Source organism: Physella acuta, unplaced genomic scaffold (genome assembly GCF_028476545.2).
Source record: "Physella acuta isolate Inbredline_101_S28 unplaced genomic scaffold, ASM2847654v3 ptg000642l, whole genome shotgun sequence".
In the NCBI taxonomy this organism is placed as follows: domain Eukaryota; kingdom Metazoa; phylum Mollusca; class Gastropoda; family Physidae; genus Physella; species Physella acuta.
The window spans coordinates 735,239-760,443 of NW_026732161.1; the positions used below are offsets into that span (position 1 = coordinate 735,239).

General features: G+C 34.0%; 1 protein-coding gene across 2 annotated transcripts; it reads right to left on the reverse strand.

The window, feature by feature from the left end:
- Window positions 1–465: 465 nt before the first annotated feature.
- On the reverse strand, window positions 466–23,642 carry LOC131948399 (contactin-5). 2 transcript variants are annotated; one of them, XM_059310003.1, is made up of 28 exons: window positions 23,496–23,642; window positions 22,974–23,068; window positions 19,124–19,209; window positions 18,100–18,254; window positions 17,260–17,373; window positions 16,963–17,086; window positions 15,867–16,072; window positions 15,405–15,500; window positions 15,165–15,290; window positions 14,586–14,696; window positions 13,874–13,979; window positions 13,504–13,688; window positions 12,925–13,076; window positions 12,477–12,597; window positions 11,563–11,712; window positions 11,022–11,156; window positions 10,470–10,636; window positions 9,689–9,815; window positions 8,949–9,104; window positions 7,936–8,079; window positions 7,424–7,518; window positions 6,997–7,089; window positions 6,721–6,868; window positions 6,407–6,528; window positions 5,857–6,046; window positions 3,349–3,464; window positions 2,471–2,648; window positions 466–2,061 (listed from the first exon to the last, which is right to left on the reverse strand). In XM_059310003.1, the coding sequence occupies exons 1-28, from the start codon at window positions 23,563–23,565 to the stop codon at window positions 1,931–1,933; spliced, it is 3,699 nt and encodes a 1,232-aa protein (XP_059165986.1). In that variant the 5' UTR covers window positions 23,566–23,642; the 3' UTR covers window positions 466–1,930. The 2 variants fall into 2 exon arrangements, with proteins under 2 accessions (XP_059165986.1, XP_059165988.1); XM_059310005.1 differs by lacking the exons at window positions 466–2,061; window positions 3,349–3,464 and having other exon boundaries at window positions 2,505–2,648.
- Window positions 23,643–25,205: the final 1,563 nt, after the last annotated feature.

The following is a 25,205-nucleotide window of genomic DNA, read 5'->3' on the forward strand; positions in this document are numbered from 1 at the left end:
AAGGTTTGGTCTGTGGCGTAGCCAGGATCGTCTCAAAGGGGGGGGGGTGTTCCAATTTTTACCCGGGGACAAACTTTCGATTTGCACCCCCCTCATACTTTTTATATATACCGAGGGGTCTATGGGGGGGGGTTATGACCCCCTAACCTCCCCCCCCACCCCTACGCCACTGGGTTTGGTAGTTGGATACAAATACATAGAATTAACATGTATCAAGTAATCGTTAACATATGGCATTTCAACATGAATGTTTTTTATTATTCTAAGGAATACTTCAGAATATGTAAGATGGAGCATAATGGTTCAGGGTCAAACTGAGATCATATCAACAAAGGAATACTTACTATCATTGCAAGTAGCTCGCTAAAATTAGACATCTACAAAAGAAACTTTTGGATCTCAAAGACAAATGCGTTTTTAAAACTATGTATTTAGTTTCTACATACTATAGCAAAAAACCAATGAAAAAAAAATCATGAACAAACTTCGCACACACATCACTTGCAAATGCTCACACATACATACATATTTTAATAACATAAATATTCATATTATTATATCTACAACAAAGTAGTCAAAGTAGAAAAAAATTTTACACCAACAATCTGCTACTATTCAATAATTACAATGATCAAACATGTTCAGATGAGCAAACAACAACAGTGACCCACTCTGTGACATCCCATCATCAGTGACCCACTCTGTGACATCCCATCATCAGTGACCCAATCTGTGACATCCCATCATCAGTGACCCAATCTGTGACATCCCATCATCAGTGACCCAATCTGTGACATCCCATCATCAGTGACCCAATCTGTGACATCCCATCATCAGTGACCCACTCTGTGACATCCCATCATCAGTGACCCACTCTGTGACATCCCATCATCAGTGACCCACTCTGTGACATCCCATCATCAGTGACCCACTCTGTGACATCCCATCATCAGTGACCCACTCTGTGACATCCCATCAACAGTGACCCACTCTGTGACATCCCATCATCAGTGACCCACTCTGTGACATCCCATCATCAGTGACCCACTCTGTGACATCCCATCATCATAAAACACAACATAAAGGATAAATTCTCACCAGAAAATGTGTTGAGGACAGTCAGGAAAAGTAAAGTATTTATAAATGGTATCACTAATTAATTGGGACAGTGGTTGTATCATCCACACTTGATGATGATGTGACACCAACTTTTAACAACTAATTTACAGACAAGACAATGTTTAATTTAGATATAATAAAAAATGGAATAGGGGTGTTGATACCAAAAGTAGAAAGCAAATAGGTTTAAAAGGAGTTTGGGGGAAGGGGTGCCAACCTTGAGCATTTCACTGGTTGACACCCAACCCAGTAACTCCACTAATTCATCCAAATTTTTTTACTCTCTAACTTTGTCATGTAAATAATAATATAAGCCATAATATTTAGTTGACTATCCTAAAATAAAAAACCATTACAGTTTTAAAAAGTTAACAAAGCTGTACACACTTACAGGGACCTCAAATTGTCCTCTGTATATAGTCATTGATTGTAAAGTATTCAAAATTGCACATACCAATGTATAAATAATTATTGTCATTTCAATCATTCAACTAAAATTTAAAATGCTTTCTTAGTTCGCGCGTCATTACATTTTCATAATATTAAGTATTGATTTTAATTTCATGATTTAAAAACTGGAAGCATATATCATTAAGCTCTTTAGTTTTCAACTCTCTAATATTCATGAGGTCTTAAAAGAGTTAAAGATACCACTTTAGACCTAGTGATCCATTGGGCAGATGAAATAGAGTACATATTTTAGTTGATCTTGGCATATGAAGGGAAGGTGTGGTCAGCACTTTGCCTAGCAGCCTTTACTTACATAAGGTCTTTAATTGAGAAGTAATTTATTTTCCAGATTATGTTTACTTTAGCTGAAGATATAATTTTTAAAAATAAAATATAAAGCTAATGTGACTGACATCACAGAATAGTTGCTGGTCTGTTTAGTACAGGTATTCATAATTTCTGTTGTTTCTGGGTTATACATAACTTCTCCTTCTGAAAAATATAGGCATATAAAGTTGAATGTGATGTTTATGCATTAAGTTTCTAATAAACCAGATCAGACTTAATGTGTATGTTTAAAAAATAAAATATTAGAAGTAAAAAGCAGCCAAACAAGATTGGGGCAGTTTTAATTTTAGCACTCCTCAAGTTTAGAGTGAATTTACAATTAGTGCTAGGGTTAGCTACACTGAGTTTACAATTAGGTTAGTATATCTAAAGGTTAATTAATTTCAACTATTTTATACTAATTATAGCCACTACACCAGGTTTTGATGAATGGTACCTAAACATTTTCTCTTTAAACATTGTGGACTTTATTTTACTAGACCTATTATAAAAAGAAATCAGAAAAACTGCGTTTTAGAAAACAAATTAGTTGCCTAAAACCAGAATAACTGACCTAAGGTAAAATAAACAGAAGGACTGCTGGCCCCATAACCAGCATAACTGTACCCCATCACCCTCAGGGAGTAGATGATCCCAGGCTCGATGCCATGGATGATTCCGTACGTCTGCTTCTCATCCATTGTTGTGATGTTGGCAGTGCGGATGTCTTCAGTAGAAGGCCACCACCACACCTTCAAACAATTATCACCAAATGATCATTTAAAAAAAAATCTTTAAAATAAAATCGATCATTGGACACCTGTTTTGTATTTATCTGCAACATTTTTAAAATTCAGAGTGACAGTTAAGTAAAAACAATGGTTTAAAAATAAATCCACTAGTTTTGGATATCATTATTGTTTATGCAAATATCATCATGATTTTTTCCTGTTAGCACCATAGACACATGGGCAGATGAAGTAGAGTTTATCTGTTTCAATGACCTTGGCATGGGATAGTGTGGTCAGCACTATGCCCAATTGCCTTTATTGAGTGAGACAGTTACCCATCAGAGCTTGGTGACACATAGTTTTTCTACAAACTCGAGACCTGGATCTGAATCCGATACTTTTGACCTATGAGTCGTAAGCTCTACCATGCAACCACACTGTCCCATTTATGCAAATATGCTAAATCTAATTTTAGTCCAGCATCGTAATTACAAACATTGAATTAAGTTAGGCCTACTTTATGCTAAATTACTCTTCTTTGTCTTTTAGAAATTAATAATTAAAGATTTTTTTTTTTACTAAATGAAAACAACAATCAACAATCAAGATTAACAATATTAAAATTATAGAACTGAAGAAGTAAAGTTGGGGAGTGTAGTCTGCACATGGGGCACTCTATAAAGTGACAACAATGAGGCTAATTTTTATAAATTCTGCTGACCATGTACCCCAAGATGGTTTCTTCTCCAGGCAAGTTGGACACTCCATTCCACATGACAAAGACAGAACTTGTTCTATGTGAGTGGACTTGCACATACTCAGGATAACTGGCCAAAGCTGGACATTAAACATAGAACAGTCAATATGGTATGTTAAGTACAGATGCTATAATTAGAATGGTCAAAATGGTATGTTAAGTACAGATGCTATAATTAGAATGGTCAATATGGTATGTTAAGTACAGATGCTATAATTAGAACAGTCAATATGGTATGTTAAGTACAGATGCTATAATTAGAATGGTCAATTTGGTATGTTAAGTACAGGTGCTATAATTAGAACAGTCAATATGGTATGTAAAGTACAGATGCTATAATTAGAACAGTCAATATGGTATGTTAAGTACAGATGCTATAATTAGAACAGTCAATATGGTATGTTAAGTACAGGTGCTATAATTAGAACAGTCAATATGGTATGTTAAGTACAGATGCTATAATTAGAACAGTCAATATGGTATGTTAAGTACAGATGCTATAATTAGAACAGTCAATATGGTATGTTAAGTACAGGTGCTATAATTAGAATGGTCAATATGGTATGTTAAGTACAGGTGTAGAACAGTCAATATGGTATGTTAAGTACAGATGCTATAATTAGAACAGTCAATATGGTATGGTTTGCTTATTTCAATGTACGGTAGATCACTCCAGCTTTATTTTGTTTTGCAAATACCATTAATAATATAATTATTCATTATATCTAAATTAGAGTTAGGGGTGAGATGTTTTGGTTTAGGGCTAGGGATCAACATAAGCACACTGTTTATTTTGTTGCCAGCCCATTGACTGAAATAATCATGTTACTTTTTTTATCTTCCATTGAACTAATTATGGACTGCCGATATGTTAAGTACAGTTGCTAAAATAAGAACAGTGAATATGGTATGCTACTGTCAGGCCCCTACTGTTAGATATTATGTTCATACAACTCCTTTTGTAGGCCTATTCATAAAATATATGTAACGGTATTGAAACTTAACCTGCCAACAATCTATACCTAAACATTTATAATAGAAGAGTAATAAAAACATTAGTTTTTTTTTAAATGTATTGATTATTCATGAAATGTATATTGGGTTAGGTGTTAATTTTTATATTACAACCAATTCTAATAAAAGAAAATTAAGTGAAATAACTAAGTAGCCACATTTGAAAAAGTGATCAATGTTAATTAAAGAATTTTGAATTAGAAATGACAACTTTATGAGAAATCTCTCTCTATATAAATTAAAGTATGAGTGTGTTTTTGTCCTATATGCATTACTACATCTTTGATCCGATCGCCATGAAACTTTGCGGAGTTGATGAAAATACTTCAGGGGAGGTTTCTGCAGAAAAAAGAATTTTAGTTTTGCAAGGGGCGGCGCCCCTACCAGGCGCAATTTGGCGTCCTAGTTTTCCTATGAGTGCTGTGGAGCATACGTTTGATTTAAACATTGCGATAGACTATGGATAAGATGGGGCATTATGATGAATCAGACACACCACTGGCACTCCATCATGGTGGGATTTGGCGCCCTAGGCTATCCTGTGAGCGCTATGGTGCATACGCTTGTTTTAAAATTAAAAAAAAAAACTATGGCTATGATGGGCTACTATAATTGTTCACTAAAACAAATAATGCATGGCCAGCGCAGCAGGCTTCCCCATGAGCATTATGGCACCTACGTTCTTTTTAAAAAGTGAAATAGGCTCTGAATATGATGGGTTACAATGGTCCTTCACTAAATCAAATCAGGCGTAGCCTCCGGGCACCCCAGCAGGGTGCTTTTTGTCCCTCCAGTCTATCCTGAAAGCACTATGGTGCATACATTTCTTTTAAAGAGTGCAATAGTCTATTGATACGATTAGATATTATTGTCTTTCACTACATTAAATCAAGAGTGTATGCCTGCCCCCCGGCAGGGTGCTATTTGGCGCCAAGGGCTATCCTGTGAGCACTATGGCACTTACATTCTTTTTAAAAAGCACTCTACAATATTGACATGTTGGCACATGACATTTGGTGATTAAACCAAATAATCATCCGTACGCGGCACACATGCAGTAGTGGAACCGGTGGCTCCCGAGAGCGCCCCTCTACGTCCATGACACCTGGGTGGTCACCAAAGTGTGTTCTACCTTACTATTACTGAGAGTGATTAACATGTATTCAACGCTTTCATACAGCATGCCCTGGGGTATGCTGGGTGGTGGTGTAGACAAACCCATGCCCCAACAAATATGATCCAAGAAATATAGCACATGCACTGTTTACATTTAAATAAATCAGTGTTAGAAAACAAGGTCACACGTCTAAGAATATACCTACTAAGGATTGTTAAGGAAATCATGAAATCCTCTTAAATATTGTTCAGACTTTCATCTTAGACAGCGGCAACACATGGGGATGACCACACTAGTAAAATTATAATTAATATCCAGATTTCAAATTGGTTTTAACTCACGGGCATCAAATGTTGAACCATAGGTGTCTTCACTCAGTGTCCCCATGCCTGCAGTAGTAAACACCTGGACATTGAACCAGTAGTAGCTGTCAGGTTGTAGACCAATTATAATCACAGACCCGCAGTCTTCAGAGCAATACATGTTGGCTGAGTCTAGACTTGCTCCATCAACATCCTCCCAGTAGTTGATCTAAAAACAAGAATCAGTGAAACATATGTAACAATTTTTTACAATATTTAAATATGAATCATGACTTGCTCCATCAACATCCTCCCAGTAGTTGATCTAAAAACAAGAAACATCTGTTACAAAGTTTTCAAAAAACCTTTTGGAACAAGAATAAAAATTTCTTAAAACAGTATTTTTCAAAATTATTTTTGGAAAGTATTATAGTAGAGAAAATATTTAAATAGACAGAAAAAGTTACAAATGTACATGTTTCTACTACTGCAATGAGAAGATAATTATTGACACTGTTAAGCCTAAATGTTATATTGACCAACACCAAAATATAACGACTAAAACCAAAGCCAAAAGATAATGCCAAACCCCATATCCTATTACTTTTCCTCGAACAAATTCTCTTATTAACGGGACTGGTGTCCATTCCAGCACAACAGCAGTGGCATTGTAAGATTCAGCATTTAGGTTTGTTGCAACTCCCACTGGCACTGAAAAATACAGCCCATTTGATTGGCTAAAAATAATACACACAATCTAATTGGCTGATAGATAAACCACTTTTATTGATAGATGATATTACATATCAATGTAAAATATTTGTTCTTTTTAGTTATACAGGAACAAGGAAAACAAAAGAGTAAAAAAAATAATTAATTAGATAAAGACTAATTAGGACTTACTATCTCCTTGTGACATAATCACCACTACAGAAGAATTTGGTCCATGGCCTAAGTTGTTGAATGCACTAATTTTTACGTCGTACGCCAGGTAATAGTTTTCGGCACCCACTAATGCAGAAAAGGTGTTTGTATGCCCCAAAACCTCAGCCTAATAAGTTAGTGAATATAGAATTAAAAACACAAAATGTTTACAGAGCAGGCTATACCAAATTAATTTTCATAACTTTTAGTAACATTTATTAAAGAAATGTTTTTTTGGTAAATGATTTTACTTACAGTACTCCACAAAGATTCCGTTCCTGTAGAATTTTTTCTGTAATATAGTTTATAGCCAATACCTTCACCTGTAAGATCTTCTTCATTCAGTTGCTATGGTAGAATATAGATAACAAAAACATTAATATATTAGTTTACATTTTCACAAACTCTTTCATATATGGTAGACATGGATGAAAGTTGAACTAAATTCACATTTTTTGTGACCTAACAAAAATTCTTTTAATGTATCTAAACTTGAAAAGGTTGGACAAAATAGAAATTTACTTGATTAAAAAAAAACAATTGAAATATGTTAAGTTTACATTTGAAAGTAATAGGAGATTTATCTTTTAAAAGAATATATTTAGGTTAGGGTTGTTGTATTGTCCAATCACTTAATAACTAAATCCTTTTCAATGGGATATCTGTTTTATATTTGAATTACCTCCCATTCTATAGCCAATGTACCAACAGGTCCCCATCCTTCGTATATTTTATTGACTGCAACAACTGGTGCTGAGTCCGGTATCTTGTATATAGCTGGGAACATAAGTTGAAACAGATAATTTTATTTAAAAAACAATAAAACTTGATGAATAAGTATAGGCTTAAATATCATCATCATCTATTTCCATGGATGCCCATGACAGTTAGGTCAGCACCATGCTCAGCCATCTATTGTGTCTCTATTGTTGAGTGGACTCTGCTGCCATGTCCATGCTAAAGCATTAGTGAGCTCTACCATCCAGCCATGAAATCCCTTCTTACATTTTATATATATATATATATATATATATATATATATATATATATATATATATATATATATATATATATATATATATATATATATATATATCTAACTTAAACACCCACCAGCTCATATTGATAAAAACCTAGATTTACAAAAAACCTATACATAGTAGGAAGAAAACTGCCTGAATCTAGACTACTCACTGGAAGGTAGAGAAGCTGGGCCAGGTCCAAACCTATTGTAGGCAACAACCCTGAACCTATATGATGAGCCAGGTTTTAAACCTATCACATGGTATAAACAACGGTCATCTCTGTTGTGATCTATTGCTCCCAGAAGTGGAATATCTAAATCAAGGGTAAACAAATTCAAAGCTGATTTACCATTGAAAGCAATAAAAGAGTGGAGGTGCCTGCCAAGATTAGAAAAAATAGTAAGCAACCTGCATCTACAGAGAAATATAATAAATGGATGAACTCAGCCATAAGACTAAAGAAACAATTACAAATAACAAAATAATTATTAAACATTTTATTAAACATTTGAATAGATTAGTTTTATTTGACCCCACTGTTATTAAAATGAATCCATTTTTCTAGGCATATAAGCAAAAATATTATTTGTCATTGATCCATTTAATGTTTTAGCAATGTGCATGTATTTAATATTTTCTTCATGTTCATTTGTTGACAGATGCAAAAGAATAAAAACTTTGCTAACAATAAAAAAAGTTAAGACATTTTATAAAAATAAGTAATTATAATAAAACAATTCGATCAAATAAAGTTATGGTATGTGTTAATGTTTACTTTTATGGATCTAGAATCTATACCGATGACGGAAGGACTGACACACTACCACCAGATTATTTGAAGATTCTCTTTTTCAAAATCTTTTAAGTCCACTTTAAAAAAAAAAGAATTCATAGGCCTATAGATTTTTTAGTTAAATTTTACAAACTTTTGTTCTCAAAGTTATACTTTAAAGTTAACCTTTTAATGAGAAAAAACTGAAAGTCTTAAATTTTTTAGTTTGGGCAAAATCAATCTAAAGTGTCAGCCAGTTTTGCAAGTGGATTTCTTCTTTAGCCTCTAGTTCTGTAACCTATCAGAACATTTACAAAATGGTAATTTGCTCATAACATTTATTATTACAGAAGAACTATAGCTGAACAGACAATACACACCAAGAAAATGTCGCTTTTTTTTTTTTTTACCTTTTTCAAGTACCCGCCACTGTGTGTTCACCACTGTGTTGTATTCTATGTGAAATTTAGATATCTCTGCCATATTGTTAGGGCCCATCACCCATTTCAGTGTCACATTGTCACCTTTGACCTCTGCAACAACACCACCACACTCTCCTGGTGGACCTGACAAGGGAGACAAATAGAAAACATTAATGTTGTACGATGGTCAAGTCTAGTGTCTAAGTAAAGTCTTAAACACTCTGTTTTTAAAATAAACGACCAATTAATGTTAAACTACTGTCACTAAAACTGCTTTTAAGATTCAGAAAGATAAATTCAAATATTATTAGAGTATTAATGATGAGATTTTCAGAGACTAATTTAAAAAAAAAATGGTAGCAGGTGATTGACAATGTGGTTCCCTATATACACTTTTATTTATATGAATAAGGGAAGGTTACTTTTATAAATGGGCAAACATTTTATTGGTCTATATAAGGGGAGAGAACCCTCTATTTATTCTTAACCAATCTAATATTTTGGTTTGAATCATTTTTTTTATTGATGACCAGTGGCTACTTATATGATGATTATTTTTATCTTAAAATATCATATAGATTTTATATTAACAAATTCTTCTTGAGGACTTTATTTATGATTAAATAAATAAATGGAAAATAAACCAGATATCACTCACATCAAAACAATTGCCATTAAAATAAGGGGGAAAACTTAGTATTAGAATGCATAAGATTTGTTTTGCTAACCAAAAACGGTTAAGTATGCAGTGACCCTCACAACTTCATCAACAGACACAGCAGAGCATCCATAGAGTCCAGTGTGATAAACCTGGGCATTTGTGATGTACAAACCAGAGACTTCACCACTCGAGGCCTATGACAATTAATACAAATAGGAAATGTAAGCGGAGATGGGTAAAAGAATAATTGCATTAAGATAATGCAAAACTTGTGGGATTAATAATAAATATCTTTCAGATATTTGCATGCACATAAGTCATGTTTTCATGTTGTAAGTAAACTTTAATAAATTCAATAAAAAATTTGTATTATTTATGTCAGAGAAAAACCCACTTTATGAATAGGTCAAATTTATTTATGATATAAAGGTGCTTTTGGCCTGATACTGATGAATGTGTGAACTATGGTATACATTTTAAATACCAATGTAAAACCTCTAAAAATTGTCTATCATGACATTGATGATATGTAAAAACAAATGTAAAAAAAAAAAAAATAAACAAAAAAAAATCATTGAAATGCTAATAAACTTATACATCATTAAGTGATCAAGTAAGTTTAACAGCATCAAGGGTAGTAAAAATAAAACTAGGTGGTTTAGCATACATGAAATAAATAGACCAGCATTATCAATATTAAAATGTTACTATTTTAAATCTGTAGCTTTTTATGTATTTCTAATTAAATGCCTACCATTAAAACAAGGTATTCATTTGTTTATATGCCCTACCATTAAAGCAATGATTGATCCTGTATATAAAGATGCTATGATAAAACTGAAACTAACCATGGTGAAGTGAGGCTCAATATCATAATCAATAGGCCTCCCATTCAAGTCCCAGACATAGACGACTTCTTTCCTTTTGCTGTCATAGGAAGCCTGACATGCCAGAAATGTTGTGGCATTGACATCAACTCTAGTGTTGACTGGGATGACACTCATAACTATTTGTGCTAGCAACAATGACAATTGATTGGGCACTTTAGAAAACTATAAAGGAGAACTAGAACAAAAATTTAAAAACTGCTATCCATTCCTCTGTCAAAGAATAAGTTTTTGGTAAATATTTTGAGAGTGATCTTAAACACCCCAAGCCTTGAGAATTTTTAAGGTAAAAATTGTAGCATCCACAAACATTTTTTTAAAAATGAGGATAGACTAGCTTCTATTGTATATGAGGGCTATATATAATGAAAGTACAAAAAAAAAACTTCCTGTAGGATTCAGTTATATGATGTCACATCCAGGCAAAGCCCAAAACTTATATTTTAACAAGCTTTACCTTTACTTTAATTATTTTTATAAATTTACTCTCAAATAAAGTAACTATTTACATACCAACAACAGTTAGCTTTCCTGAACTGCTGTCAGATCCTAAATTATTTACAGCTGTACACTGATAGGATCCCTGATCACTTGTCTGTAACTCTTTTATTTGTAAGTTTCCATTGGAAAGCTGAACCCATCGGCCATCTTGGTGAATTATAAAATTTAACATAGCTGGTTATTACAGGGCGGATTAAAACAAAATCTGCTTTGTGTCTAAAACCTAACCCACTCAATGTGCCTGGTTAGTTGATCACTAAGCTGAAGTAAGTGAGGATAGCACCACACAACCAACCTCACTATTTCAACCAGTCTCGGGGAAATATTTGCTAGTACTAACTTAATCAAAGAATACACTCAAAGTCTTATAAATCATAAACAGGTTTAAAATTTTAAACACTTATTTACTTTCTCAGGTTGAAAGCAAAAACCTGGATTGGAACAAAATATTTAACTTGATAGTTATGTTGATACATTTTTTACAGCCAAAAATTTCCTAACTTTGTTGACACCAAGGTAAGGTGAAGGTTTTATGTAGTAGTGTCCTACTCACCTGGACTTGTGGCCAGCTGAAGGCCATCTTTCTCCCAGGTGATGGTGGCGGAAGGTGCTGCTTCAGGCTGGCACTCCAGCATCACTGACCCCCCTACTGTGGCCATCTGGGATGGCTTCATGGGATTCCTTGCAAATGTTGGCTTGAATGCTGCATTAAAAAATTTCTAATTTATCAACTGGATAAAAATGCACTAAATTAATTTTTCATGAACAGCTATTTGAAAATATTGAAGTATAATGACTAAAGTAAGTCAAAAGGTTCTGTTACAATTAATTTTTTTAAAGGAGAGTGCTCTTTCCATAAAAGCAGTTAACAGTGCACATTAAATATAATGTATTTATTTCAGTGACTTGTAATTGACCACAGTTGTCTGATATGAGTCAACTCAGCTCTGATTGGTACCTGTGTGATGGCGCTAGTTTAGGTTAGAGGTCAAGCAGAAGTTAGATGAAACAAAGTATAGTTAAATCTAGTTAAACAGACCAATGGAAATACAGGAGCTGACTGGTCACGTGGGATGGTCAGCTGACCACTGAAGCATGGGTCGGCAGTTGGTGATAGTTAGCGCTAGGGTAAAGATGAAAAGTTAGAATGTAGATAGTGTTAGGGATGGTCATGGGAGTGTGCAGTTAGTAGTAATAGTAAACAGTATATAGTAGGCCTATAGACTAGTTAGGTAGAAGTAGGAACTTGATTTGTGTAAATAAAGAACATTATATCTTGAATTGGACTTGTGTGTGGTGGTTTTGCAAAACTATACCAGGCCGGTTTCTTATTCTCTTCTCCACCCTCACAACCAGTTATGAGTAAACTCAGTTTTGATAGGCAATTGACTATAACCTCTGGTGAATGTTAAGTCGAGACAGCTCTGATAAATACCTGACAGTAACTAATTTAAAAAAAAAATTTACCCAGCACACGAAGTTGAGCAGTGCTGAAAGCCGTCCCATGAATGTTAGTAGCTCTACACTGATACATTCCCTGGTGTTGTGAAGGGTCAGCATTGAAAATAGTCAAAGTGCTTGAAACTATCTAAACAACACAAAAAAATATTTAAATTTTAATATGGTTATTTAATTAGTCTTCCAATTTTTTTTTTGAATATTTAGTTTATTTACTAAGAATTAACATGTATCTCAAAAATTAACTTATGACTTCATATATTCCTAGCTAGTGTATATAGAAAATTTGATCTATATAAAATACAAATTGTGGTTTAAATCTTGATATTTAATAGAATCACTGTGTGGTTTTCTAATTACTGCATTACTAGCTATACCTTATATGCTGCTAATTATATTTTAATATCCCACATGATTCCGAATGCATTGTCATATAAAACAACTTTTTTTTACTTACTTGTAAATCCCCTTCTATGCTGGACAGCATCTGGCCATTCTTGTACCAGGTGTAAACAGGAGTAGGGACCCCCATGCCATCACATTGCCAAGTCAGCTGACTGCCAATGTCTATGTGCTGGTCTTTTAGTGTGGAGGTGAAGAAAGGCTTGGCTATCAGAAACAAAGTAAAGTTGTAGCTATAGGCCTATTGTAAAGTTTATACGTTTAAATCAAACACATTGAAATATGAAGGGAAGGTGTGGTAGGCATCTTGCCCAGTGGCCTTTACTTTCCCTAACATGAGTTAGGTACCCAAAAGAGCTGGATAGACTCTGGGACTTTCCACTAACTTGAACCCGGATTCAAACTAGAGACTTTTGAGTTAGCATATAAAATAGAGTTTACTTATTTTTCTGATTCTGGTATATAAATTGTGTAGTCAGCACTATATCAGACCCCCCCCCCCATCCATCGTGATTCCCTTATTTAAGTCAACTACACTTTAACATGGGAGTCAGACCTCCAGCCTTAAACTATGTCGATACCACTGACACTTTAATAAGCTAGTTACAGGATATAATTATGAAAGATGGAATACCTTGTATAGCTAAGACAAAAGATTTCTCAGCCACACCACTGCTGCCCCTCTCTACCCTACAGGTGTAGTTCCCAGCATCCTCTAGTTGAGCATCAGGAAAAGTTATGACACGTCCATGGTCAGATATCACTGCTTTGTTTGGTAATGGGCCATTGTCTTTTTTCCAGGAGTAATACAAAGGTAGTCTTTAAAAAAAACAACAACACATTTTAACTATAAACATTGTAAAGCAAAGAAAAAAAATATCAGAATTTAATATTTAAGAATATTAGTTATCTTTATTTTCATACTACTCTAAACAATGTACTAGTAAAAATGTTATTTACAATAACTTGTAGATTAATAATAAACATCAATGAGTTTTACATACTTTCCATAAGCAAAGCATTCTATTGTTAGTACTTCCCCTCTTAGTGATGGGACAGGAAAGGCTACAGGAAAATCATCATGAATTTCTGGACCATATTCACTTGGTGCTGTTTGTTTAGATATTATCAAAGGTTCAGATTAATTAAGATTTTATACATTAAAACAGTGACATTCTTTAGCTTTAAAACTAAAAAAAAATAATTTTATAAAAAAATAACAGAAGATTGTTATTAAAATTAATTAAATTAACAAAATTATTCAAGAGATTTTTATTTAAAGGCATAGTAAAACAAACAAAAGTAAAAGTATTTTCGGATGTTATAACCTACATAAACAGACAATTGTATGCTCATATATTATATATGGATTGATAATGGTAAGCTTATATAAGGATTGTTAGCTCATATAGTGGCAAATGACGGTAAGCTCATCAAGGGGTTGATGGTAAGCGCAAATAGGGAGGGATAATGGTAGCGTCATAAAGAGGCAGGGTAAGTTTGATTGGTGTTTTTTTTCTTCAAATTATCAAGAGATATCACACATTTGCCATGTCTACTATACTGACCCACAAGACACTTAAATGTTTTTAGTTTAGTCCATAAAATAAATAAAGAATTTGATTCTACTATCCTATCTGCTGACATTCATGATATAAACGTAAACTGAAAATCAGGTCAAGTAAACTGTGTGGATAGCTATCAAGAATTTCTTACATCCTCCGGCGATGGTCAAACCAATGCCTAGGCTTGTTCTACTAGGAGGCTGATGTGATGCCAGCTGTTGACTGACCATTGGTACCAGAGTTACAAAGCAATGATAAGATCCTGACAGAGTAAGAAACAACTTAATTTTAAATATGCAACTGCAGCTAGTTTAAAAAAAAAGAAAAATATATTATTATTTAACTTTAAATGATATGATAATTAATCTTCGTTTAGTGACACCAATCAAATAATAACATTAACTGTAATGACTGTTGTTATGTTGTGTCTTGTTAGTTATTGTTGTGTCCCTTGTATTATAGTCTCAGCTGTCTTGTATGGAGTGCTGGAGTTAAAATGTAGAAGTCTCTAGTTTGTCTGACTGTTATGTTTTGTTAGTTATTGTTGTGTCCCTTGTATTAATAAAGTAGTGAAGTTAAAATGTAGAAGTATCTGTATGTATTTTTAGTGTGATGAATGTAACAACTGTTATAAAATACTTTATCAAAACTAGTCATCTATTAAATGACTAAGACAAAGATATACAAGAAAATCCTTTCCAAACAAGTTTTAAAAAATCAGGTACAATACCTGCATCTTGTGCTGAAGTTTCTGACAAGTATAATTTTCCATTCATTGACACAAACAGATGTGGGTGTAGATCTGTCCTTAAAAAGTTTGGCCCTCCATCTTCCTTATACCAATTTATGCTAATAGCTATGCATTTAGAAACATAAAAGAAATTACAATTTAAAATGTCATAATTTTACACTGGGAATATAATTTAACCCTACATTTAGCAACGTACAACATCAACAATGTGTTTAGTACCTGGATTATACAAAGGAGGAGAGCATGGAATTTCTATGCCATTGTACATGTGGGCAGTTACAGAACTTGGCTGAACATTGGAGAACTCTTGTAGATCTGGTGTTTAAAAAAGAATTTTCAACTTCATTTAAAAATAATATAATAAAAATTTTAAAAAATTTTACCCTTTAAATGAGATGTGTCAATATGACAATTTAGTTACTAATACTAATAATAAAAAATCATTTAAACTTTATCCAGTTGTCAATTCGTATTATTTAAGAAACGCCATTATAGCAGAGAAACTTAGATAAAAAGGCAAGGATAGGTTTATACTAGGAGTAATGCATTGATTGGTTAAAAATCATAGACTAGAATAAAATAAAATCCAGAATTACATTACACTGAAATATATTGTGTTTTTTTTTGGAAAAATATTACATTAATTTCTATAGGTAGAAATAAATACAAAATTTAACTTGCATCCAAAATGAATTTGTACAGGTTCTGATAAAACAGTTCCCAGTGAGTTTGAAGCAGCACAGTAGTATGTTCCGTCGTCTAATGCCTCTACTGGATCAGAGATGAAAAGTTTTCCATTTGAGATGATGTGGTGGCTGTCAGAGACGAGCATATCTGTGGTGCCAGTATCAGAAACCTTGTACCAGTTGTAGGATGGGCGAGGGTTGCTAAAACAAATTACATTAAAAAAAATTTTTAATGTATTTTGTACCAGTTGTAGGATGGACAAGGATTGCTAAAACAATTATGACATTAAATTTTTATATTTATATACATTTTGTATCAGTGGTAGGCAGGGTGAGGATTGCTAATACATGTAGGCTACAAAATTTAATTTTATATTTATACGAAATAGTTGCCAGCTGTAGGATGGGCAAGAGTTGCTAGTAATACACATTCAAAATGTAATCTTAAAATTATATAAAAAATGTTATGGCTGGTAACATAATTTAACAAATATAAGTGTGAAATATGAAGTATTAGCAGGAGAGCAGGACTATTGCAGTAATGTTCCTGTTTTATTGATTTTAAATAAAAAATAGGCCTATTCATTCATTTATTTATAATTTATTGTGTGTTTTTTTAGTAAGTACATATAGCCTAGATCTATTCTAAGAATAGTGAATGAGAGAAACTTAAAAGACTGGAAGGTGACCATTGAATTGATAGTATAAGTATTAGATCTAGATCTAGTAATAGTATAGAGCAGGGGTCTCCAAACTACGGCCCGTGAGGTCATCTCATCCGGCCCGCGATCTTTTTGTCCACGGAAAAAAAAGTTTGATTGGTGATGGTTGAGGAGCTTTGCCCAGAAAAATCAAAGACATACCTTGCCCTCGAACTGAAATTTGATAATAAATGCGTCCCTCGGACTGAAAAGTTTGGAAACCCCTGGTATAGTGTAGCCATAGGTCATTGATTCTAGATCTAGGTCAAACTCAAAGTGATACTGTTCATTGCGCTAGTGACCAGTAAGGGAGCAGAAAAATTTCTGATTCTTTCTCATGGCCTACGCGAAAGATGATTAAAAATGATAATTTCCTGATAAATTACTGACCTAACTGCAACACATTCTAATTCAACGTTGTCTGTAGTCCCAGCTACGATAACCGTCTTAGGCTGAATAATAATTTTTGGCCCGTATTGTACATCGTTTGGGTTTGTGATGTTTGTGCCGTACACTGAAAACAGAATTGAATAAAGTAGGCCTATCCATCACAAGGTAGACACTTTTTTTTAAAAATACTGCTGTTTCTTTTTATTTAGATCTAGATCTAGATCTATATCTACATTCTAGATCTATGTTCTAGATCTATTTTAAAAAACTGAAGAAAAAAAAACAATTTGAATTTACTATGGTCTCTATCTTGTTGAAGAAGTCTGTAAACTTCATTCCTGGAGATTTTACATATGTATGCCAGATTGGCTTCGGGCTTTGCCGTACTTGCCTTGAAGGTGTTGAATGAAGCTATAAAAAAAATTTTTTTTTTTTAGCAATTTCAATGTTGTACTACAGTGTAAGATTTTTTGTACTGTCATTATCAACTTATTTTTAAAACAAAATCTTTTTGGAATTGGGGGTGGGGAGAAATGAGGGGTTTCAGTACTTTTCATTAATTTCGGAGAGGCGATGCCCGGGTGGCTAACTGGGATCTGTTGGTTGGGCATCTGCACATCTATTTTTTTCAACGGTCAAACTGCAGCAGGCGCATCCACCCAGAGCACCCAGGGTAAGCCCGTGAGCATTACGGCATTGTTTTAAAGAGTTTTAATATGCAAACAATCGATGAAAACACAGTAACGTTAACGGTCAATATGGCTTAAACGTGACTATGTTATTAATAGCACTTCTATAGAAGCCGTGCAGTAAGAAAATTAAATGTGTCTTGTTATACCGTAATTTGTAATTACACAACATAGAAATGGCCACGAAAATAAAGCTGCAGGCAGTTAGATTCAGTTACTAGAATGCGAACTCTTTAATTTCTTCACAGGCTGGAGTTTCTACTTTAAAAAAATAATAATTTTATCCTGAAAAGGCATCATTGTATCTAAAACGTTGAACTTATTGGAATCGTACAAGCTCCTGCGCAGAGATATGAAATTTGACATAGCTGAGTCTGTAATACATAGTATGCCTATTTTAATTTTATAAGCTGTAATACAATTTATGAATAAATTGAAAAATACCAACTTGAATGTGCTAACGTGATAATATTTCCATTTTCGAAGTTGTCTGTATAGCCACTATCAATCCAGTTTTTACTCATAGATATGTTCCCAGTAGCGCCCCCTTCCCAGATCACAGAGTTATCTTCAACTACTCCACTCGTCCACCATTGGTTAAGCCTGAAAGAGAAAATGAAAAAAAAAATGTTTTAATTAAGCTAATATGAAGATCATATATAGTAAAAGCTCACTAAACTTGCGAACAATACAGGGGTTCTGAGAAAATTGAGCAATCGGAAAACTGCGCAACGGAAAACTGCGCAATCAGAAAACGTGCCAATACAAAATAATTATACTACTATGCTCTAATTTTTTCATCTTTCGAGGAAATAAGTTTTATTATTTATTAATGTTTATAAATGCTCGATTTAAGAAAACAAAAATGCCCTTGCGCACTTTTTGTGCAAATTTTTCCGTTGCGTAGTTTTCCGTCACCCTACTATAGATGAATTATAAAACATGCTTTAAAGAAAGCAAGTTTGTCATCTTCACAGACGTTAATGGCGATAGAACAGTATTCAGCACAACAATGGCTTAATTGGTGATTAATTTTGACTGGCCGTAATGCATATGTAAACGTGTTATTATTCCTTTAGAAAAGCACGAAAATTTAAAGGGGATATTTTAAAAAAACCAAAACATTACACATTTTTACATTTTTAATCTGCGCTCAAGATGCTGAGACACACACACACAAAAAACGGACAAAAGCAGAACTATATTGGGGAACTGCCAAGAACATTTAGAGATGCGGGCAAAAGTGGAAAGAGCTTTCTGACCCATGTGTCTTGGGCACTAAAGGGGAAAAATGATGATCATTGTGTGTTCTACAACTATATTCACCGTGGAGCATTTGGCTTTTGGAACTGAGTGATGGTTTTTTTTTACGCAGAATTATTTATGTTAGTAGCATTATTTAAAATTTTAACTATCATAAATTAATACAGGTGTTCTGAAAAATTAATAACGAAAAAAACAAAATTACGAACCTATTTTTTTCATGTTTTTTTAGCCACTCTGAGATAAAGTTGAACTCCTGATCTGTGTTGATGCTGACAAGATATGATCCGTAAGTCTATGACAGATAATCGATTAATTAATATTCTTTAATGACTGTTCTCCTTATGGCCAAGTATTCAAACAATCATCCGTGATATTGAACTCTGTGTTTCATGATATCTTAAAGAAAATACTTTAATGTAGTTGGCGCATATTTTCAAAAAGTGTTTCTTTTAGGCATCTCTTCAGAGGTGCACCAACACCGAAGCATGTCTACCGCCCCTTCCCCGAACAAAAAAGAATTTGCGTAGAAATATATACTTTTAGCAGTGTCCGTCCCGATATCCTACGAATGTTTCAAGTGCCCTCCTCATCCACCCTCGTAGAAAAAAGTCTGAATGAAACACTGCTCCGATGAGTAAGATTATGTTATGTATCACCTGTAAGACTGTATTAACAAGCTGAATAGGCCTACATCACTGCATGTGATGTATACACGAGCTTCATGTGCAGTTCTAGTGAGACTTTTCTCTATGCACCCAGGGAACTTACACTATTTGTAAGAAATTGTAATAAATCTGTATAGAAGGCCCCTTCTCCACCTAAACTACTTAACATTCGCTGTCGATTGTATGAAACGGTGGAGGACATGTGGCTTTTCAACGGTGACTAATTCATTGAAATCACCCAACAAAACTTCCACAACTTCAACTTGCTGAAATAATAATTAAACTACCACAAATATGTCTTTAATGAAAATCTCAATTCATTCAAAACATCGCACGCGCACGAGACTTTGAATACGGTTGGGGTCCCTTAACTTCTAAGGTTAATTTTGAGTATTAAAGTAAAGCATTTTATTTTGCCGATATTACTAATTGAATAACAAATATGAATCTGATAAACAGTCCTACGTGATAATAGTTTTAAATTTTACTCTTTAAAATTTCAGATATTCATATTAGTCGGCTACTTTAAAAAAAAATAATTATAATTGTGTGCACATATGGTTAAATACTTTGAAATTACTTTAATCCCAAAATTTATATCCTAGATACGCTCATCAGATTTTTTTTCTAAAACTCTAAAAGCGCTAGGTGCAGGGGAATTCGTGTCGTCATAAGTTAGTCACTAATCCTTTCTTAAGTCAGACTTTATCGTCTTGAGTCAAATAGACAAGAGCCGAGGCAACTGATGAAAACTGTGTTTTCATTTTAATTCACGTTTGTTTGGCAAAGATAACGTTTGAAGATCGAATTTGTGTTTAGAGCGCAATAGTTCAAAAGACAAAAAAAAAAAAGATTTCATTTAAAAAATTCTCTAAAATTGTTGTTTTAAGAACTGTAGATATTTGAACTGTGTAACAGCATTATTTATTTCCAGCTTTTCTTCACATACACACAAGAATTATAGCAAATGTGAGGCACCCCCACCATAATAATATACACCTAGCTTCCCTACTTGTCAGACTATGAGAATTGGTATTGATGTATGGCAAATACGATCACAAAAGCTCGCACTCGATACATGTCAGAGTAAATTTAAAAAAAACATAGAAAACTTTTTTTAATAACAAGCGTTTATGTAATAATGCACTAAAAAGAAGAAAATAAGTTATACACTACTATTTAAGAAAAGCGAGGTCCCTTAAATATCTGTTGGATACGTTTACTAATATTTAGGAAGAGACCCACGCTTTTCTTTGTAGTTATTTAAATAGTAGTGTATAATTTATTTTCTATTTTCTATTACAAAAACGCTTGTTATTAAAACTTGTTTATGGATTTTGATTCAGTGCTTTAAATTTTAAAAATGTACAATAAAGTTGCATGACTAAAAATCATTGCGCACCTATTGAACATGATAACCCGTGTATAATGGACGAGACAGCCTACTAATTTGGACATAATTTTAATTAATTCATAAAAAATTACGCTTCCAATTAAGTCAAATTTCAATTTAGATTGCATTTTCTTCATGTCTTGACCCACGTGCCAAATTTGAACCGAATTTATCATAAGTGCCCGTAATTTCGCTCGGACGTTTCTCTGTTTGTCTATAGTCAGTCGTCAGTCTGTCTAGATCGAAACGCTCGAGCAAAATTTCGGGTGTTTCGATCTAAGCAGGGAAAGCAAGTTAAATAAAAGCTTGTAAAAATACATGACATACGTTCTTAAATTAAAAAAACAAATAGGCCGATTGAGGTCACCTAGGGATCACACAACTAGCCTGTGAATATACGGGATAAGCATTATAACCCTATATATACAAACACAATAAGTCTTCACACAGGACGGTGTGTTTTAGCGGTAGAGAGCTGCACTGCTAACACGAAAGTCTCGAGTTCGGCTCCGGGTTAAAGTCAGTAGAAGGTCCCTGAGCAAACCCAGCTTAGGCTACTTCACTCCTTTTTATCTAACCGATCTCAACGCGTGTTTCACCTTAATACCATCTCTTCACAGAAATATGTTAATATAGGGGTTCCACAGGGCTCAATCTTAGGTCCTTTACTTTTTTCTTTATACATTAATGATCTTCCATTACATATTGACGCTGGTCAGTGCGAGATGTTCGCTGATGATACTTCTTTGCATGTCTTTGCAGACAGTGCTGAGTCACTCAGTTACAAACTTCAAACATGTGCCAATCAGCTTGCTTCTTGGACAAAATTTAACAAAATGAAACTTCACCCCGATAAAACCAAGTCAATGTTTATTACAACTCATCAGAAACGCCTTCGTCTTCCATCCACCGCATTAAACATTACTATAGACAATTCAAACATTGAACATGTAGACAGTTACAAATGCCTAGGAATGTTTATAGATCACAACCTCACTTGGTCTGACCATATTCATTTTCTAAGAATGTCCTTATTAAAGACAACCTTTCAATTAGCAAGGATAAAAAACTTTCTCAAGTATAGGAGCAGGCTGGTTTTTTATGAGGCTTTTATTCAATCCAGGTTGGATTATGCTTCTGTAGTGTGGAGCGGCAGCTTTATAACTAAGCAGCGTCCTCTTCTTTCTTTACAAAAAAGGGCTATTAAACTGGTTACTGGCTTGTCTAGTAGTCTGGATTCTTTTCTTACAACCAAAATACTTCCATTAAATAAAAAGATAATATATACTAAATCAATTTTCTTATATAAAATATTCCACGAAACAGCCCCCTCTTACTTATCCGATCTATTTTCTTTTAACATAAAATTAAATCGTCGTCTTAATTTACCATTCCCTTATTCAACCTTTTTCCAAAAACATAGCTTCGCCTACTCTGGTTCTAATTTGTGGAACAATCTTCCTAATAAAATAAAGCTATCTAGATCTGAAAATATATTCAAATCTAAACTAAAACTGAAATTATTTAATGACCTAACTGACTCATTGTAACATTTCTCATTCATCTATTATATTCTCTTTTTTATCTCATTATGTATGATAGCTATGTACCATTGTTTCTTTATTCCACATTTTTAGTGCTATGTGTTACTGCTATGTGTTATTGAAGTGTTGTATTTGTTTAAACGGCCAATGTGAAAAAAGGCCTTTGTGCCTACAATTGTAACCGTTGTTTGAATAAATTTGAATAAATTTGAATAAATTTGAATAAATTTAAATTTGATGGGTATCTAATTCTTACTATGGAAATCAAAGGCGGCTGGACATAGGGCTGACCACATTATCCGTTCATATGATGCGGTCAAGAAACATATGAACTTTATCTGCTCAATGGATCGTTAGGTCTGCAGATGAATCATTACTTTAATATCACATGGTACATGCCATTAAACCCTTTGTAAATACACGAAAAGCCCCCTCAGCCTATGATAAAACTCACCCGACAAGTCCTTTTAGCCTCTGTATATTGTAATGGTGGATAATAAATAAAATTATAGCAGCTCTCTGTAAATTCCACCCATCCATGAGGGCAACCTGAAACACATCGATGTGGAAAAAAAAGAGAGCTGAACAAAAATAGAACTCTCAAATTATTTTTTAAATAACGGATAGTATACATAAAGTTGTTTAATTTTTTCCCCACATTTTAATACACTTATGGAAAAAAGTAAACAATTCGGTTTGGAAAAAAAAATAAAAGTATGATTCTAATTTACATTTCAATAGCTGGGTTTATGTTCCGCTCGTTTTCGAATTAAAATAGAAATAAATATGTAATACGCTATTTGCAAAAACAGTTCACGAGTTTGTAATTCAATCCAGATTTTAAAAGTTTTCCATATATAAGCACGTTTATGTTTTTATGTTTATGTTTTCAAAAACTATTTGAAAAAAGAATGAAAATACTTTATTTCATTAATTCGAAAATATTTTATAAAAGTTTATTAAATTAATGCTTTACCTGTTACAGTGATAGTTGTATTCACAAGTACAATTGCAGCTAAAACTACGTTATAGAACGTGGATCCCATTTGAAGGATCAAAAGAAATACGTGTTGGCTTCGCTTGCACCAAACTTTAAAACAGTACAAAATTTCAGGCACCGAAAAAGAAAGGCCAAGACTGAATTGTATTTTTTTTTTTTAAAAAGCAGGTAGTTGTTTTTATAAATCAAGTAATAAAAAATAATCTGATTAAAACTCCCCTTCCCCCGCCCCAAAACCGTTCTTTCTATCCCCCAACCCCAACATATCCCGGTAAAGCAACTAATCACTATATAAAAACTAACGTCCTTTGGGTTGTATATCAAAATAAATTTGGCCGAGTAGGCGGCACGGAGCTTCACGCGACGTCTCGCAAAGGTCGTTTATAAACAGGTTACCCAGATAAAACTAACCTCCCCTGAATAACCATTTGGCTAACAAGGGAGACAACTTGGGAATTAAGAGAACAAATTATTTATTGTGTTTGCAGATTATTGTAAGCTCGTCAAGTGGTCATCCCTATTCTCCTAATATCAAAACCTGCTGTGGGTTTCATGGTACAACAGTGGACTTACCATCACTGTATGAGTGCTTTTCCTTTAAGCTCCTATTATTTCCCCTGCGCGGGGGCAAACGGTGGCTTTGGGATGATTCTAGGCGCCTAGTTTGGATATGAACATAAATTTGTCTTGATAACAGATGCATAGGCGGTTGGGGTGGGAGCTAGTTTGGGAAGCGTGATGAAGTAGGGTTAGTAAGCAAAGTCCAAACCTTACGGTCTATGGGGCAAGTAAAATAGAGTTCACCTGTTTCCGTGACCTCGGCTTTACACCCAGCTGTCTTTACTTTCCCTAACGTGAGTTAGGTACCCATATAACGTGAGTTAGGTACCCATAAGAGCTGGGTAGACTTAGGGACGGTCTACTGACTTGAACGCGAATTCGAACTCGAGACTTACGGGTTAGCAGTCTAGCGCTTAACCGCTTGGCCACTCCGTCCCCTGAAGTAGGGTTAGAAGACCTAATCCAACAAGCCGACAAAATTATAGTTCCTCACGTAAAACTACAGATATTTTCACATTACTCTCCTTCCACTATAGATGTTGTACAGTTTGAAAATTATCAAATATATTAAAAAAACGTGCTATCTTAAAATATTTGAGGATTATAAAAAAATAAACATCTATACTGTTATTATGGCTTGGGGGGTCATCCATAAATGACGTCACGCTTTTTTTGACGATTTTTACCTCCCGCCCTCCCCTCCGTCACACGTCGTCACAAAAAGCCAGACCCCCCCCCCCTAAAATGACGTCACACCTCAACCTACAACCCCCCTCAAAATTGCAGTTGAATTTTTAAAAAACATCAATATTTTTCCAAAATCTTGTCTAAACTATTACAATTTATTAAAACAGTTATCTAAAACGCGAAATAACGTCTAAAATTCGTTTTCTAACATTGCTTTTTTATAATGAAAAAATGTGACGTCGCAACATCTGACCCCCCCCCCCTCCCCCTCATCACACATCGTCACAAAATTAAGGACCCCCCTCCCCCCTACGAGTGTGACGTCATTTATGGATGACCCCTTGATAGTTTAATAGAACATATTTGGGTAACATTAGAAATCCAATCACAACACCTGGGCGGTAATATGAGTAGAGCCAGATGTTGACCATGTATCAG